Source organism: Lepidochelys olivacea (assembly GCF_965140295.1).
Source record: "Lepidochelys olivacea isolate rLepOli2 genome assembly, chromosome: 3".
In the NCBI taxonomy this organism is placed as follows: domain Eukaryota; kingdom Metazoa; phylum Chordata; order Testudines; family Cheloniidae; genus Lepidochelys; species Lepidochelys olivacea.
In genome coordinates, this window is record NC_140413.1 from 130,805,157 (window position 1) to 130,820,989 (window position 15,833).

Below are 15,833 nucleotides of genomic sequence, written 5' to 3' on the forward strand. Positions count from 1 at the left end.
GAGATCATCAAAAGGTCTAGATGACACTGGTTTAAAGCACTAGTGCTCCGCACGGTTCCAATCGTTGTTGCAGGTGAATCAGTAGTGATAATGGTGGTAAACTTTAGGGAAAAGTTTAATATAGACAAGGCCTAAGGAAATATTTTCTTCAGAGACTTGGGATAAAAAGAGGAGGCCTTATGAACCAGATATAATATTATCTGTGTAGACTCTGCAGCTAGTTTCGTCATGGTTCAGCTAGGTTATTGGAGATACAGATGTCTTTGAGTTAACTTGATTTTTGAAAGTCCTTGAAACTATGAAACACAGCACTGGCCTTTCTGGCCGATGCAGCTAATGAATTGCTAATTTGTTCTTCCGGATAAAGCTTTCCTCCATTCATGGGAAGTAGTGTCAGGAGGAGCTTGTGATGTCACAGAAGGGAAGGAACTCCGATCACATTTATTTAGCTGTAGCTGTCTCTGCTGGGACTGCTTTACTCAGCAAGAAAAAACAGTTAGTGTACACTGAATCAGACTAAACTGTTTTATGGTACACATTGTAGATCGAGGCGGGAAAACATTTTGGCCTGAGGGCCACATCGGGTTTCCGAAATTGTATGGAGGGCCAGTTAGGGGAGGCTGTGCCTCCCCAAACAGCCAGATGTGGCCTGGCCCCTATCTGACCTCCCCTGCTTCTTGCTCCCTGACGGCCCCCCCACCCCATCCACCCCTCCCTGTCCCCTGACTACCCCCCGTTGCCTCATCCAACCCCTCCTCTCATTCCTGACTGCCCCTCTGGGACCCTTGTCCCATCCAACCACCGCTTCTCCCTGACTGCCCCCCCGCCACCCCATACAATCCCCTCTTCCTGATTGCCCCCCTGGAACCCCTGCCCCCATTCAACCTCCCCGTCAGGGTTCCCTCCCCACTTTGAATTCTAGGATACAGATGTGGGGACCTGCATGAAAGATCCCCTAAGTTTATTTTTACCACCTTAGGTTAAAACTTTCCCAAGGTACAAATTTTGCCTTGTCCTTGAACAGTATGCCGTCACCACCAAGTGATTTAGGCAAAGAACAGGGAAAGGACCACTTGGAGTTCCTATTTCCGCAAAATATCCCCCCAAGTCCTTACACCCCCTTTCCTGGGGAGGTTTGAGAATAAACAAGATGAGCACAAACCAGCCTTGGATTTTTAAGATCTAAAAAACCCAATCAGATTCTTAAACAGAACTTTATTAGAAGAACAAAAAAAGATAAGAGAATACCTCTGTAAGATCAGAATGGAAGATAATCTTACAGGCCGCCAAATTCAAAACATAGAGAATCCCTCCAGGCAAAACCTTAAGTTACAAAAAGACATAAAAACTGGAATTTCCTCCACACGTTTCCTCCAGCACAGCAAATTTCACAAGCCAAAACAAAGAAAACCTAGCGCATTTTCTAGCTAGATTACTTACTAACTTTACAGGAGTTGGAGGGCTTGCATCCTTGATCTGTTCCCAGCAAAGGTATCACACAGACAGACAGAGACAAAAGCCTTTCCACCCCTCTGGATTTGAAAGTATCTTGTCCCCTCATTGGTCATTTTGGGTCAGGTGCTAGCCAGGTTACCTGAGCTTCTTAACCCTTTACAGGTAAAAGGACTTTGCCTCTGGCCAGGAGGGATTTTTACAGCACTGTATACAGAAAAGTGGTTACCCTTCCCTTTATATTTATGACACCCCCCTGTTCCCCGCCCTCTGACCGCCCCGACCCCTATCCACACCCCTGACCACCAGCCCTAACTCCCCTGCCCTCTATCCAACCCCAACTGCTCCTTGCACCTGAAGCACCGGTGACTGGTGGCGCTAAAGCCATGCTGCTCAGAGCACCAGGATAGGCAGCTGTGCCGCCCGGCTGGAGCCAGCCACGCCATGGCGCAGCACAGAGCACCTGGTCAGGCTGTGGCTTTGCAGCTGTGCTGCCCAGCAAGACCTCGCCGCCCAGAGCATTGCGTCAGTGGCGCAGTGAGCTGAGGTTGCGGGAAAGGGGGAACAGCAGGGGAAGGGCCGGGGGCTAGCCTCCCAGGCCAGGAGCTCAGGGGCTGGGTAGAAGGGTCCCGCGGGCCGGATGTGGCCCACAGGCTGTAGTTTGCCCACCTCTGTTGTAGAGCCTCATATTTTTTGATTATAAGGGAGAGTGACGATGACTTTATATTAGTTGACAAAATACACTTCATAGTACCACGATTCTTGGTGGAGAGATTTTGAGCACTAAAACATAATGCTTATTGTATAAGGAATATTTGCAGTGCAACCCCAGTAGGTGAATATGAAACACTGAGGAGTCTGTTTGCAAAATATTGCAGATGATGCATATGGATAAAAGGAGTCCCTTTTAGTAATTAAGTTTTGGTATACAAACAGCTTGTTCAGTTAATACTTGCACTATAAAGCATCTTGTTCCTATTAGAAATGACAGTGAAGTACTTTGATGGCTGGAGGTTACTGTTTATTGATTGTTTTTTGACCTTTGTCCTTAAAAATTATTAGTGTAACTCTAAGATCACTTAGTATAATAAGAAAACATGCACTGACTGCTTATATAGTTTAATTTATCTTTTTAAGGACATAAACAATGCTGAGCTTGCCCTATATGAGCTGAGCAGAGTAATTAGTCTGGAACCAGATCGCCCTGAAGTATTTGAACAGCGAGCAGAGGTGAGATTTTTCTTTCTCAGACTTTTCAATTGCAACTCTTTCAAATATTTAAAAGTATTTCTTCTGGCTTAATTCACCTTTTTAATGGTTAAAACTCTTGCTTTCTCCACTAAATATATCTCCCTGTTTAAATGCTTTTAAAGTATACGTATTTGCTACAAGAAAAGTACATATTTCATGGTATTTGTGAAAACTTGTACAGAATGTTTAGTGACTAAAGCCAAATAGATTGGCAGGTAATTGACATAAACAAGTGTTTAGCTTTGTATATATTGAATAACGCAGAATCATACTTTTCTTTGTAACTCATTGTAATGAATCAAAATAGTGCATAAAAACCCTCTTCAGTTATGGTGATTGTACTACAAAAAAATCCTAAGTTCAATCATATTGCATTAAGGCTGCCAGTTAAACCATCCAACATTCAAATTGTGTGTTACTATAGCACTTTTGTGCTCAGAAACATAAATGTGATTAATCAAGAATTCCGTAACTTTTAACTGAAGATAATGTTCTATGTAGTCAATTACAAAAATGTGCACAATTTCTGCAGCCCATCATCTCCCACAATTCTGGATGTCTGGGCTGCTCCCCTCCTCTCTGCAGTTATCGAAGGTGGAACAAAGTCTTGGTGCCTTGTGCTCTGGCCGCTCTCCCGTTCTCCCACTTGCTGCCAGATTCTCTGCCTCCACCGCAACATGTGGACAGTAGTTCTGTCTCTCCTGCCTATTTTCTTCAGTGAGCTTTTTGGCACTTTGGGTGATGGCGAGCAATGTTCTCCCTTTCCTTCTCCCTGGTTCGGTTTACAGTCTGCGACTTAACCCACCCTGCTCCTCTGCTGCAGTGTCTTTCTGCTGCCTCCTCTGCACCTCTCAGGCATGACAGAGCAGCCTGAAAAGCACCAAACAAAATCTAAACGGTTCTCCATTTGTGAGACAGCCTTCCTGGGCTTGGCAGATGGCTGTACCCAGTCTTCTGTCCGTAATTCAGTTAGGTCTTGGGGCTATGACTTGGAAAGGCATGTGGTATCCCCTACTCACCAGAGCAGTTGCCTCTCCAACTTGGGAAAAATGGATGAGGAATCTCTGAGCAGAACAGGGAGAGGAAGACCCAGCCAGCCAATTTAGGGGATAAGCCCAGTGGGCCCTAGAGACCGCTCCCTTTTCCACTGAGGACAGTGAATTGTCAGATTCTGAATCCGAGCAGGAGTAGGTTAAAACTCAGCAAATATTTTTTTTCCCCCTGAGAAATTTGAGGCCAGGCGTTGAAAGGTTGTCTCCACTGTTCATATTCAACATGAATAGACACTACATTTCTACCCTCAAAATCCTCTTGTGAGGTTTCGATTCCTGAACAATCTTTTGAAGAAGTGATTCGGGATGAATGGGACAAGCCCAATATGGGCAAGCACACTGACAAAGATGACCTCAGGTTTTATAAGATTCAGGAATCAAAAGCTCCTATTGCAGAGATAGTGAAGGTTGATACCACTGTAAGGTCCTGAGCAAGAGATACGGTTATCCCCTCAGAAGGGGAATTCTACCCTAAGGGCTCCACAGATAGTAAGATGGAGGCCACTCAAAGACTTTTGAGGATCCTCAGCCACCTTTAGGGCATCCCCAGCAGCTATCTGCTTTGCAAGGGCATCTCTCTCCTGGATGGAAAATCTCAGGTCCATAAAGGGTAGAGATCACCCTGACTTGGCTCTATTTTAAATAGTTTCCCTGTCAACAGCATTCATAGGTGAGGCCTCAAGGGGTGCAATGAGGTTCTCAGCCAGAGCCATGGATTCCAGTTCAGTAACCAGCAACCACTTACGGCTCCATCCCTGGAAGATGGATACCCACTCAAAGCATGTTCTGTGCTCTGCCAAGTTTAAAGACTCCATTCTTTTCAGGGAAAAGCTACACAGGGTAGTGGCGGACCCAATGTGGAAAAATCTAGTTGGGCTTTTCTGGTTCGACTTACTGCCTTCAGAGAAAGTACAGACCGGCCTTCAGACAGAGAGGATCCTTTTGGCCTTCATCCTCTCAGATACACCAGTGAAGGCAGAGCAGGTTCTTCAAAGGAGAGCTGTGGGACCAGGCTTCGGGGGAAAGCCCAGAAGGAACACCACCCTTTCCAAAGCCTCTTTATGACAAAGACCACGTAAGCCTCTGCCCAGAGCTGAAGCTAGAGGGTAGGCAGAATTTCCTGTTTCCTGGAGGAGTGGATTGCATTGCCAACAGACAGGTGGGTCAGGGAGATAGTGAGTCCAGGATTTTCCCTCAAGCAACGGGCTCCCCCATCCATTATTCATCCATTCCCCCATCTCCCACAACCCTATAAAGTGTAATCTGATCCAGAATGAGATGTCTTGTCTTTTAAATATGGGAGCAATTGAGAGTATTCCCTCAGAAGCACATGATGACGGGAATCTAAGCCATTCTTGTCCTCAAAAAGCTCAACAAGTGGATGAAGAAAACAAAGTTTTGGATGGAGACTCTGGCATCTATAGTGTCATCCCTGTCTTGGGGAATTTTCTGACTTCAGTGGACCTGGCGGATACATGCTTCCATATTTCTATCAGATTTTTAAGGTTTACTTATGGCAGGAACCATTATCAGTACAGGATGTTCCCATTTGGCCTGTCCTCGGCCCTCAGGGTCTTTGCCATCAATTTCTTTGTAATCAGCCAGACTCAGGTCACAGGGTATCCAATGACATCCCTTCCTGGAATTCTGGATGACATCTTGATCAGAGCTCCATCTCTGTCATTAACACACACAGCCAAGTCTTTGACATTTAATCTCCTGTAGCTACGCTTCTTTGTTACCATTGTCAAGAAAAGCCTCTTGATTCCATCCACCAAAAATACCTTACTTAGGAGTGGACATGGGCAAATCTTTGCTATCAAGGTATCTATCTCTAGAAAGGTTCCAGAAGATTCAGGACCTTCTTCCATTATTCTGGAGCCACATGAGGCCTACTGTAGCACTGGGCCTTCTACTTTAGGCCTCCTACTGTTGTGCACAGGGGTCACTCCATGGGTGCAATCACACATCAGGTGCCTTCAAGGCTCCATCTTAAATGTGTGGGACCACTCCCCAAAACACATTAAGTATCATCAAAAATCCTGATGCAGGTGCTTATCATCTTAAAATGGTGGTCAGCCCAGGGCAATGTCCATGAAGATATGCCCATATGTCTTCCAGATTCTCTGGTTCTCACAACCTAATCCCAGCCTGGAGGACTGGGGAGCACACCTGGGGATGCAAACAGCTCAAGGCATCTGAAGCCTGGAGGAAATGGCTCATAGTGTAAACCACTTAGTATTAATAGCAATCAAGCTGGCACTTTGATGGTTCCAATCCAGTATAGTGGGGAACCACACCCTAAATTCATTATCACGTATGTGAACAACCCAGGGGAAGCAAGGAGTCCAGTGCTACACGTAAAAGAATGGAAATTATGCGGTGGGTGGAGCACTTCTCCTATCCCTGAGAGTGATTCATCCAGTTCTCTTTTAAACCCTGTTATAGTCCTAGCCTTCATAAGCTCCTCAGGCAAGGAGTTCCACAGGTTGACTGTGCACTGAGTGAAGAAGAACTTCCTTTTATTTGTTTTAAACCTGCTACCCATTAATTTCATTTGGTGGTCCCTCGTTCTTATATTATGGGAACAAGTAAATAACTTTTCCTTTTTCACTTTCTCCACACCACTCATGATTTTATGTACCTTGATCATATCCACCCTTTAGTCTCCTCTTTTCCAAGCTGAAAAGTCCTAGCCTCTTTAATCTCTCCTCATATGGGACCCGTTCCAAATCCCTAATCCTTTTAGTTGCCCTTTTCTGGACCTTTTCGAATGCCAGTATATCTTTTTTGAGATGAGGGGACCACATCTGGACTCAGTGTTCAATATGTGGGCGTACCATGGATTTATATAAGGGCAATAAAATATTCTCCGTCTTATTCTCTATCCCTTTTTAATTATTCTTAACATCCCATTTGCTTTTTTGACTGCTGCTGCACACTGTGTGGATGTCTTCAGATAACTATCCACGATGCATGTCAGGTGTTTGTCCTTAGTAGTGTGATGTTTTCAGGATCCACGGGTTTGCTGGTGTGACAAAGTGGGAATTTTCTGTAATATTTTTATGAAGCCTGGACATGCCTCAGTTTCCGTTGCATTGCTTTGCATTACTTTGCATTGCTATCCAATGGGCATAAATGGGTTAATGCTGCAAGTGATATGAAGTAGTTGGGTCACCTAGTTGGTGGAAGGAATGGGTCATTAAAGGCCTGACTGAAACCAGCCTCTGTCAGTGACAAATCTGGAAGGACAACAGAATTCCTAATAACTGAACAATTGACACCCAACATCAAGAAACTCCAGCAGGTGGGCATGTGAATTCAGCACGTCTCTGCCTGAGGATAAAGAACCGAAAGGTGTCAGGTAGCTGAAATAAGGCTTACCCTTGCGGGTGAGACAGAGCACTCACTTTGGACTGACAGAGACCGAAGTAAAGAGCCAGCATGGACCCCACGTGTGCTTGGCACTGGAATGCTGGCTTGGCCTGAATGGGGACTGTGTCTTAGCCTTTATTTCTGTATGCTAACCTAAGGACTTCCCAGTGCTGTGTTCCAGTTGACTAATAAACCCTACTCTGTTTTGAAAAGACAGCCTGCCGCAAATGCTTGCTGAGGTGCTTTGATCCCTGAAGAGTGTAAAAGTCTATGACCAGGAGTCTTTCAGTGAGACTCCATGGGCAGAGTTCATGGTGTCAAACAGGAGTGCTGGAGCTCAGAGGTTCAGTCTCAGGAATTGAGGCTGCATGACATACTCCTAAGAAGGAGTGGGATCCCTTAGGGGTCTGCCACACAGAAGGGGTTCCTCCAAGGGACTATTTAAAAGTTTGCTTGTAGCACGGAGCCTGTGGCCTGGTAGAGAACCCACAGGTAGGCAGATTTCTTAAAGTAATCTAATTAGCCAAGTCAGTGGTCAGGCTGCTTTTTCCAAGAACCTGTTGCTTGTGCTGAGAGCCCTGACAAGTCATCTCTTTGAACTACTAACACCAGCATCAGCATTCCATTTCAGGTTTCAGAGTAACAGCCGTGTTAGTCTGTATTCGCAAAAAGAAAAGGAGTACTTGTGGCACCTTAGAGACTAACCAATTTATTTGAGCATGAGCTTTCGTGAGCTACAGCTCACTACATCGGATGCATACTGTGGAAACTGCAGAAGACATTATATATACACAGAGACCATGAAACAATACCTCCTCCCACCCCACTCTCCTGCTGGTAATAGCTTATCTAAAGTGATCATCAAGTTGGGCCATTTCCAGCACAAATCCAGGTTTTCTCACCCTCCGCGCCCCCCCCCCCCCCCAACTCACTCTCCTGCTGGTAATAGCCCATCCAAAGTGACCACTCTTCTTACAATGTGCATGATAATCGAGGTGGGCCATTTCCAGCATAAATCCAAGTTTAACCAGAATGTCGAGGGGGGGGGGGGTTTAGAAAAAAACAAGGGGAAATAGGCTATCTTGCATAATGACTTAGCCACTCCCAGTCTCTATTTAAGCCTAAATTAATAGTATCCAATTTGCAAATGAATTCCAATTCAGCAGTTTCTCGCTGGAGTCTGGAATTTGAAGTTTTTTTGTTGTAAGATAGCGACCTTCATGTCTGTAATTGCATGACCAGAGAGATTGAAGTGTTCTCCGACTGGTTTATGAATGTTATAACTCTTGACATCTGATTTGTGTCCGTTTATTCTTTTACGTAGAGATTGTCCAGTTTGACCAATGTACATGGCAGAGGGGCATTGCTGGCACATGATGGCATATATCACATTGGTGGATGTGCAGGTGAACGAGCCTCTGATAGTGTGGCTGATGTTATTAGGCCCTTTGATGGTGTCCCCTGAATAGATATGTGGACACAGTTGGCAACGGGCTTTGTTGCAAGGATAGGTTCCTGGGTTAGTGGTTCTGTTGTGTGGTATGTGGTTGTTGGTGAGTATTTGCTTCAGGTTGGGGGGCTGTCTGTAGGCAAGGACTGGCCTGTCTCCCAAGATTTGTGAGAGTGTTGGGTCATCCTTCAGGATAGGTTGTAGATCCTTAATAATGTGTTGGAGGGGTTTTAGTTGGGGGCTGAAGGTGACGGCTAGTGGCGTTCTGTTATTTTCTTTGTTAGGCCTGTCCTGTAGTAGGTGACTTCTGGGAACTCTTCTGGCTCTATCAATCTGTTTCTTCACTGCCGCAGGTGGGTATTGTAGTTGTAAGAATGCTTGATAGAGATCTTGTAGGTGTTTGTCTCTGTCTGAGGGGTTGGAGCAAATGCGGTTGTATCGCAGAGCTTGGCTGTAGACGATGGATCATGTGGTGTGGTCAGGGTGAAAGCTGGAGGCATGTAGGTAGGAATAGCGGTCAGTAGGTTTCCGGTATAGGGCGGTGTTTATGTGACCATTGTTTATTAGCACTGTAGTGTCCAGGAAGTGGATCTCTTGTGTGGACTGGACCAGGCTGAGGTTGATGGTGGGATGGAAATTGTTGAAATCATGGTGGAATTCCTCAAGGGCTTCTTTTCCATGGGTCCAGATGATGAAGATATCATCAATATAGCGCAAGTAGAGTAGGGGGGTTAGGGGACGAGAGCTGAGGAAGCGTTGTTCTAAATCAGCCATAAAAATGTTGGCATACTGTGGGGCCATGCGGGTACTCATAGCAGTGCCGCTGATCTGAAGGTATACATTGTATACATTGTATACAGGTATACATTGAAAATGAAGTAAGAGTGGATACAGCTGTAGGTAGGAGGAAGGGCAGTGTAGATACAAGTCTAATAGGTTATACTGGTAGTAAAATAATAGGGTACAGAATGTGAGTGAGGCCAAACAGCAAAAATTAAGATGTTTGTACACTAATGCAAGGAGCCTAGGTAACAAAATGGAGGAACTAGAGTTACTGGTGCAGGAAGTGAAACCAGATATTATAGGTATAACAGAGACCTGGTGGAATAGTAGTCATGACTGGGCTACAGGTATTGAAGGGTATGTGCTGTTTAGGAAAGACCGAAATAAAGGTAAAGGTGGTGGAGTAGCACTGTATATCAATGATGAGATAGAATGTAAAGAAATAAGCGATGAAATGGATATGACTGAGTCTGTCTGGGCAACAATTAAATTGGGGAAGAAAACTATTAGAGCCTCCCCTGGGATAGTGCTTGGGGTGTGCTATAGACCGCCGGGATCTAATTTGGATATGGATAGAGCCCTTTTTAATGTTTTTAATAAAGTAAATACTAATGGAAACTGTGTGATCATGGGAGACTTTAACTTCCCAGATATAGACTGGAGGACGAGTGCTAGTAATAATAATAGGGCTCAGATTTTCCTAGATGCGATAGCTGATGGATTCCTTCAGCAAGTAGTTGCTGAACCGACTAGAGGGGATGCCATTTTAGATTTGGTCTTGGTGAGTAATGAGGACCTCATAGAGGAAATGGTTGTAGGGGATAATCTTGGCTCAAGTGATCATGAGCTAATTCAGTTCAAACTGAATGGAAGGATTAACAAAAATAAATCTGCAACTAGGGTTTTTGATTTCAAAAGGGCTGACTTTCAAAAATTAAGGAAATTAGTTAGGGAAGTGGATTGGACTGAAGAATTTATGGGTTTAAAGGTAGAGGAGGCCTGGGATTATTTTAAATTAAAGCTGCAGAAGCTATCGGAAGCCTGCATCCCAAGAAAGGGGAAAAAATTCATAGGCAGGAGTTGTAGACCAAGCTGGATGAGCAAGCATCTTAGAGAGGTAATTAAGAAAAAGCAGAAAGCATATAGGGAGTGGAAGAAGGGAGGGATCAGTAAGGAAAGCTACCTTATTGAGGTCAGAATATGTAGGAATAAAGTGAGACAGGCTAAAAGTCAAGTAGAGTTGGACCTTGCAAAGGGAATTAAAACCAATAGTAAAAGGTTCTATAGTCATATAAATAGGAAGAAAACAAAGAAAGAAGAAGTGGGACCGCTAAAAACTGAGGATGGAGTGGAGGTCAAGGATAATCTAGGCATGGCCCAATATCTAAACAAATACTTTGCCTCAGTCTTTAATAAGACTAAAGAGGATCTTAGGGATAATGGTAGCATGATAAATGGGAATGAGGATATGGAGGTAGACATCACCATATCTGAGGTAGAAGCGAAACTCAAACAGCTTAATGGGACTAAATCGGGGGGCCCAGATAATCTTCATCCAAGAATATTAAAAGAATTGGCACAAGAAATTGCAAGCCCATTAGAATTTTTAATGAATCTGTAAACTCAGGGGTTGTACCGTATGATTGGAGAATTGCTAACATAGTTCCTATTTTTAAGAAAGGGGAAAAAAGTGATCCAAGTAATTATAGGCCTGTTAGTTTGACATCTGTAGTATGCAAGGTCTTGGAAAAAATTTTGAAGGAGAAGGTAGTTAAGGACATTGAAGTCAATGGTAAATGGGACAAAATACAACATGGTTTTACAAAAGGTAGATCGTGCCAAACCAACCTGATCTCCTTCTTTGAGAGAGTAACAGATTTTTTAGATAAAGGAAACGCAGTGGATCTAATTTACTTAGATTTTAGTAAGGCGTTTGATACTGTGCCACATGGGGAATTATTAGTTAAATTGGATAAGATGGGCATCAATAGGAAAATTGAAAGGTGGATAGGGAATTGGTTAAAGGGGAGACTACAACGGGTCCTACTGAAAGGTGAACTGTCAAGTTGGAGGGAGGTTACCAGTGGAGTTCCTCAAGGATCAGTTTTGGGACCAATCTTATTTAATCTTTTTATTACTGACCTGGGCACAAAAAGTGGGAGTGTGCTAATAAAGTTTGCAGATGATACAAAGCTGGGAGGTATTGCTAATTTAGAGAAGGACAGGGATACCCTACAGGAGGATCTGGATGACCTTGTAAACTGGAGTAATAGGAATAGGATGAAATTTAATAGTGAGAAGTGTAAGGTCATGCATTTAGGGATTAATAACAAGAATTTTAGTTATAAGCTAGGGACGCATCAACTAGAAGTAACGGAGGAGGAAAAGGACCTTGGAGTATTGGTTGATCATAGGATGACTATGAGCTGCCAATGTGATATGGCTGTGAAAAAAGCTAATGTCGTCTTGGGATGCATCAGGAGAGGTATTTCCAGTAGGGATAAGGAGGTTTTAGTACCGTTATATAAGGCACTGGTGAGACCTCACCTGGAATACTGTGTGCAGTTCTGGTCTCCCATGTTTAAGAAGGATGAATTCAAACTGGAACAGGTACAGAGAAGGGCTACTAGGATGATCCGAGGAATGGAAAACTTGTCTTATGAAAGGAGACTCAGGGAGCTTGGCTTGTTTAGCCTAACTAAAAGAAGGTTGAGGGGAGATATGATTGCTCTCTATAAATGTATCAGAGGGATAAATACCAGAGAGGGAGAGGAATTATTTAAACTCAGTACCAATGTGGACACAAGAACAAATGGATATAAACTGGCCACTAGGAAATTTAGATTAGAAATTAGACGAAGGTTTCTAACCATCAGAGGAGTGAAGTTTTGGAATAGCCTTCCGAGGGAAGTAGTGGGGGCAAAAGATCTATCTTGCTTTAAGATTAAACTCGATAAGTTTATGGAGGAGATGGTATGATGGGATAACATGGTTTTGGTAATTAAATATTCATGGTAAATAGGCCCAATGGCCTGTGATGGGTTTTTAGATGGGGTAAGATCCAAGTTACCCGGGAAAGAATTTTCTGTAGTATCTGGCTGATGAATCTTGCCCATATGCTCAGGGTTTAGCTGATCGCCAAATTTGGGGTCGGGAAGGAATTTTCCTCCAGGGCAGATTGGAAGGTCCTGGAGGTTTTTCGCCTTCCTCTGTAGCATGGGGCACGGGTCACTTGCTGGAGGATTCTCTGCTCCTTGAGGTCTTCAAACTACAATTTGAGGACTTCAATAGCACAGATATAGGTGTGAGGTCTTTTTTAGGAGTGGTGGGTGAAATTCTGTGGCCTGCATTGTGCAGGAGGTCAGACTAGATGATCAAAATGGTCCCTTCTGGCCTAAATATCTATGAATCTATTGTCCCCAAATGTAAAATAGTTATGGGTAAGGACAAAGTCACAAAGTTCAGCCACCAGGTTAGCCGTGACATTATCGGGGATAGTGTTCTTGACGGCTTGTAGTCCATCTTTGTGTGGAATGTTGGTGTAGAGGGCTTCTACATCTATAGTGGCCAAGATGGTGTTATCAGGAAGATCACCGATGGATTGTAGCATTCCATTTGTCTATCATAACCTGCTTTCTGATAGCCATAATGTTTGCCACATGAGTGTCTGAGCTGGTGGCCTTATCTATGCAGGAGCCTTACTGCTTGTTCCACGAGGACACAGTGGTGCTCAGAATTCTGGAATAGTTTATTCCATGCTTCCCAAGAGGAGGTTCTTCCCTCATTCTATCTGAGGTCACAATATCCTACCGAGAAGAGGGAGTGCACCTTTGATGTCAGAAGAGCCTGAAAATCTACTTCAAACATACAGAATCCTTGAGAAGGTTGGATGCCCTATTCATGTCTTTCCATCCAAAATGCAAAGGACCCAGAGCTTCCAAGCCTCCATTGCTAGATGGATTAGTCTGTGCATTATGGAGGCATACAAGGCACCAGAGTCTGATCCTAGAAGGGTTCAGGGCATGCTCTCAGCTATCTCTGGCTAACTCATAGGCAGAAAGAGCAAATGCACCCACACAAGCAATTGGCAAGGCAGCCACCTGGTCAACGGCTGCTACCTTTACCAAGCACTATAAGGTGGCCTTCCTGTCATCTGCAGAAGCTCCATTTGGCAGGAAGGTGCTGGAGGCAGTAGCCCAGATATAAATCTTTTAAATGGGGAGGGATACCTTTTTTCCTCCCCTCTCTTCTTTCTGACCTTTTCTACAACCCTCCCTACATCTCTTCACCTCTTGCTACTTCCCAGACATCCAGACTTGTGGGAAATGCTGGACTGCAGAACTGAAAATTTCTTACCGACGGTTTCCTTTCTGCAGGTAGAGGCTCCCACAATTCTACCCACCCCAAATGGTTTTTATAAGACAAAAAATCAGATGCTGGCATGGGATTTTTACCATGTGAACGTTTTATGGTTCACTGTACATAGTTGGTCTAGTTACCTCTGGGACTGTTTTTACTAATACTGTTTATACAAGCTTTTATGGCTTTGGAATAACTCATCTGATAGTAAGTGGAATCAAAGGGGGAATGACCCAGAGCTCATAACTCCAAGACTTTGATTTGCATCAGTGAGCTGCAGAAGGAAGGGGAGCTGCCCAGACATCCAAGTTTGTGGGAGACAATACTAGCAGAAAGGAAATGATGAGTAAGAAACTTTCAGTTCTTTTTGCAGTCCAAATATCAAGAAAATGAACATCTGTCAAAATACGACATAATGTGTATATGACTTTTTCTAATAAAAAGTTCTGATTCACAGTTTTTCATGCTATTTTAGGTATGGTGGTTCTGCAATACTCTCTTAATTTGTATCTAGGGGTGTATATTCTAGAGCTGGTCAAAAAAATTTCGATGGAACAGTTTTTTCTGTTGGAAAATACCATTTTGTTTGAAATCAGAAAGTTGATTGTGTCAACTTCAACTATTTTGACAGAAGTTTTAAAGTGAATTAAAATTAGAATAGACTATTTCAACTCATTTTGTTCTGACGTTGTAGGATATTGTATTGACGTTATCAAAACGAAAGTATATTTCCAAATATTTTGTTCTTTGAAGTATTTTGAGATTTTGACTTTGTCCTGAATCAGGAGGAAAAACAAATGTCAAAATGTCAGAATTTTCAGTGGGATGAAAATTCTGTTTTCTGACTAGCTCTAGTAAATGCACAAATTAAACTACATGTATACTTGAGAACAAGATTAATTGTACAGGCATGAAAGCGAAAGCATGTTGCAAGATAAAACAGTTTTAAGATTGCTCAGCATGCACTAGGACAACTCAGGGTACTCTTTCTAGGTTAATTGCTTACTTTGGATTTATAGATATTGTCCCCCCTGGGCCGAATTAGTGAGGCACTGGCTGATCTCACCAAAGCTATTCAGCTGCAGCCATCGGCACGACTTTACAGGCACAGAGGTACTCTTTACTTCATATCTGAGGTTAGTTTTTGCCATTAGATGCTACTTTCATGAAAGAATAAGGATTTCTCCCCTCCCCATTGAAAACTGATCTTCAAATAGTTGTGATTGACCAGCAGTTTACTTGCCTTTTTAGAGAATTGTGATCCAAGGAGGCCTTAAAGTATTTTGTTTTCATGAATAACTTAGTGGAGAGGAGCAAAGTGGAGATACATTGTATAAAAATTAATGCAGACAATCTATAATCTCATAACTACTTTTGTGCCTTCTGGGGTCTGTGGGGGTGCGCAGAGAAACTTGCTTTGGTAGTGAATACCATAATTGCCAATGGGGATTATGGTTGGATACTCATTTTTAAAAAGGAAAAATATACAGAACTACTGCTCTGTGTGTGTGTACACACACCCCAGACCAGCAATATAAAACAATCTCTTATCCTTGCAAAATGCTGAAATCCTATCTTCTTGCGATGAAAATAATTATTACAGTAAAAGCTGTTTTATCCGGCACTTCTCCAGCCAGAAAGCTCTATAAATTAGCATTTCTGATCTTTATTGAAATTCTGGTTATAGTGCAGTTGGTACAGGGCCAGCTGGGGGTTGGGGCATGGGAGGAGGTGTGGCGCACGGGCTCTGGGAGGGAATTTGGGTGCAGGAGGGGGCATGGGCTCGTGGGGGCTGGAGGCTGGGGTGCAGGAGGTGGTGCGGGGTGACAGATCCAGGGGGCACTCATCTTGGGTGGTTCCCCACAAGTCGTGGCTGCTCCTAGGCAGAGGCATGATGAGCAGCTCTGCACGCTGCTTCTGCCCACAGGCACCGTCCCCGCAGCTCCCATTGACTGCGGTTCCCAGCCAATGGAAGCTGCGGAGCTAGCGCTCGGGGTGGAGTCGGGGCAGTGTGCAGAGTCGCCTCCTGCGCCTCCGCCTAGGAACAGCCGGGATAGGTTGTTGCTTGCGGGGAGCCGCCCGAGGTGAGTGCGCCCTGGATCCGGCATCCT

The 15,833-nt window shown here is 43.9% G+C and overlaps 1 protein-coding gene across 2 annotated transcripts in view; it reads left to right on the forward strand.

Annotated features, from left to right (window-relative positions):
* The window catches only part of TTC13 (tetratricopeptide repeat domain 13), a 97,425-nt gene that overhangs the window by 31,358 nt on the left and 50,234 nt on the right, over positions 1-15,833 (forward strand). For both annotated transcript variants that reach the window (XM_084622887.1, XM_084622888.1), the window contains exons 6-7: positions 2,590-2,682; positions 14,742-14,858. In XM_084622887.1, coding sequence (XP_084479013.1) covers positions 2,590-2,682; positions 14,742-14,858 — 210 coding nt within the window. The remainder of the gene's footprint in view (positions 1-2,589; positions 2,683-14,741; positions 14,859-15,833) is intronic.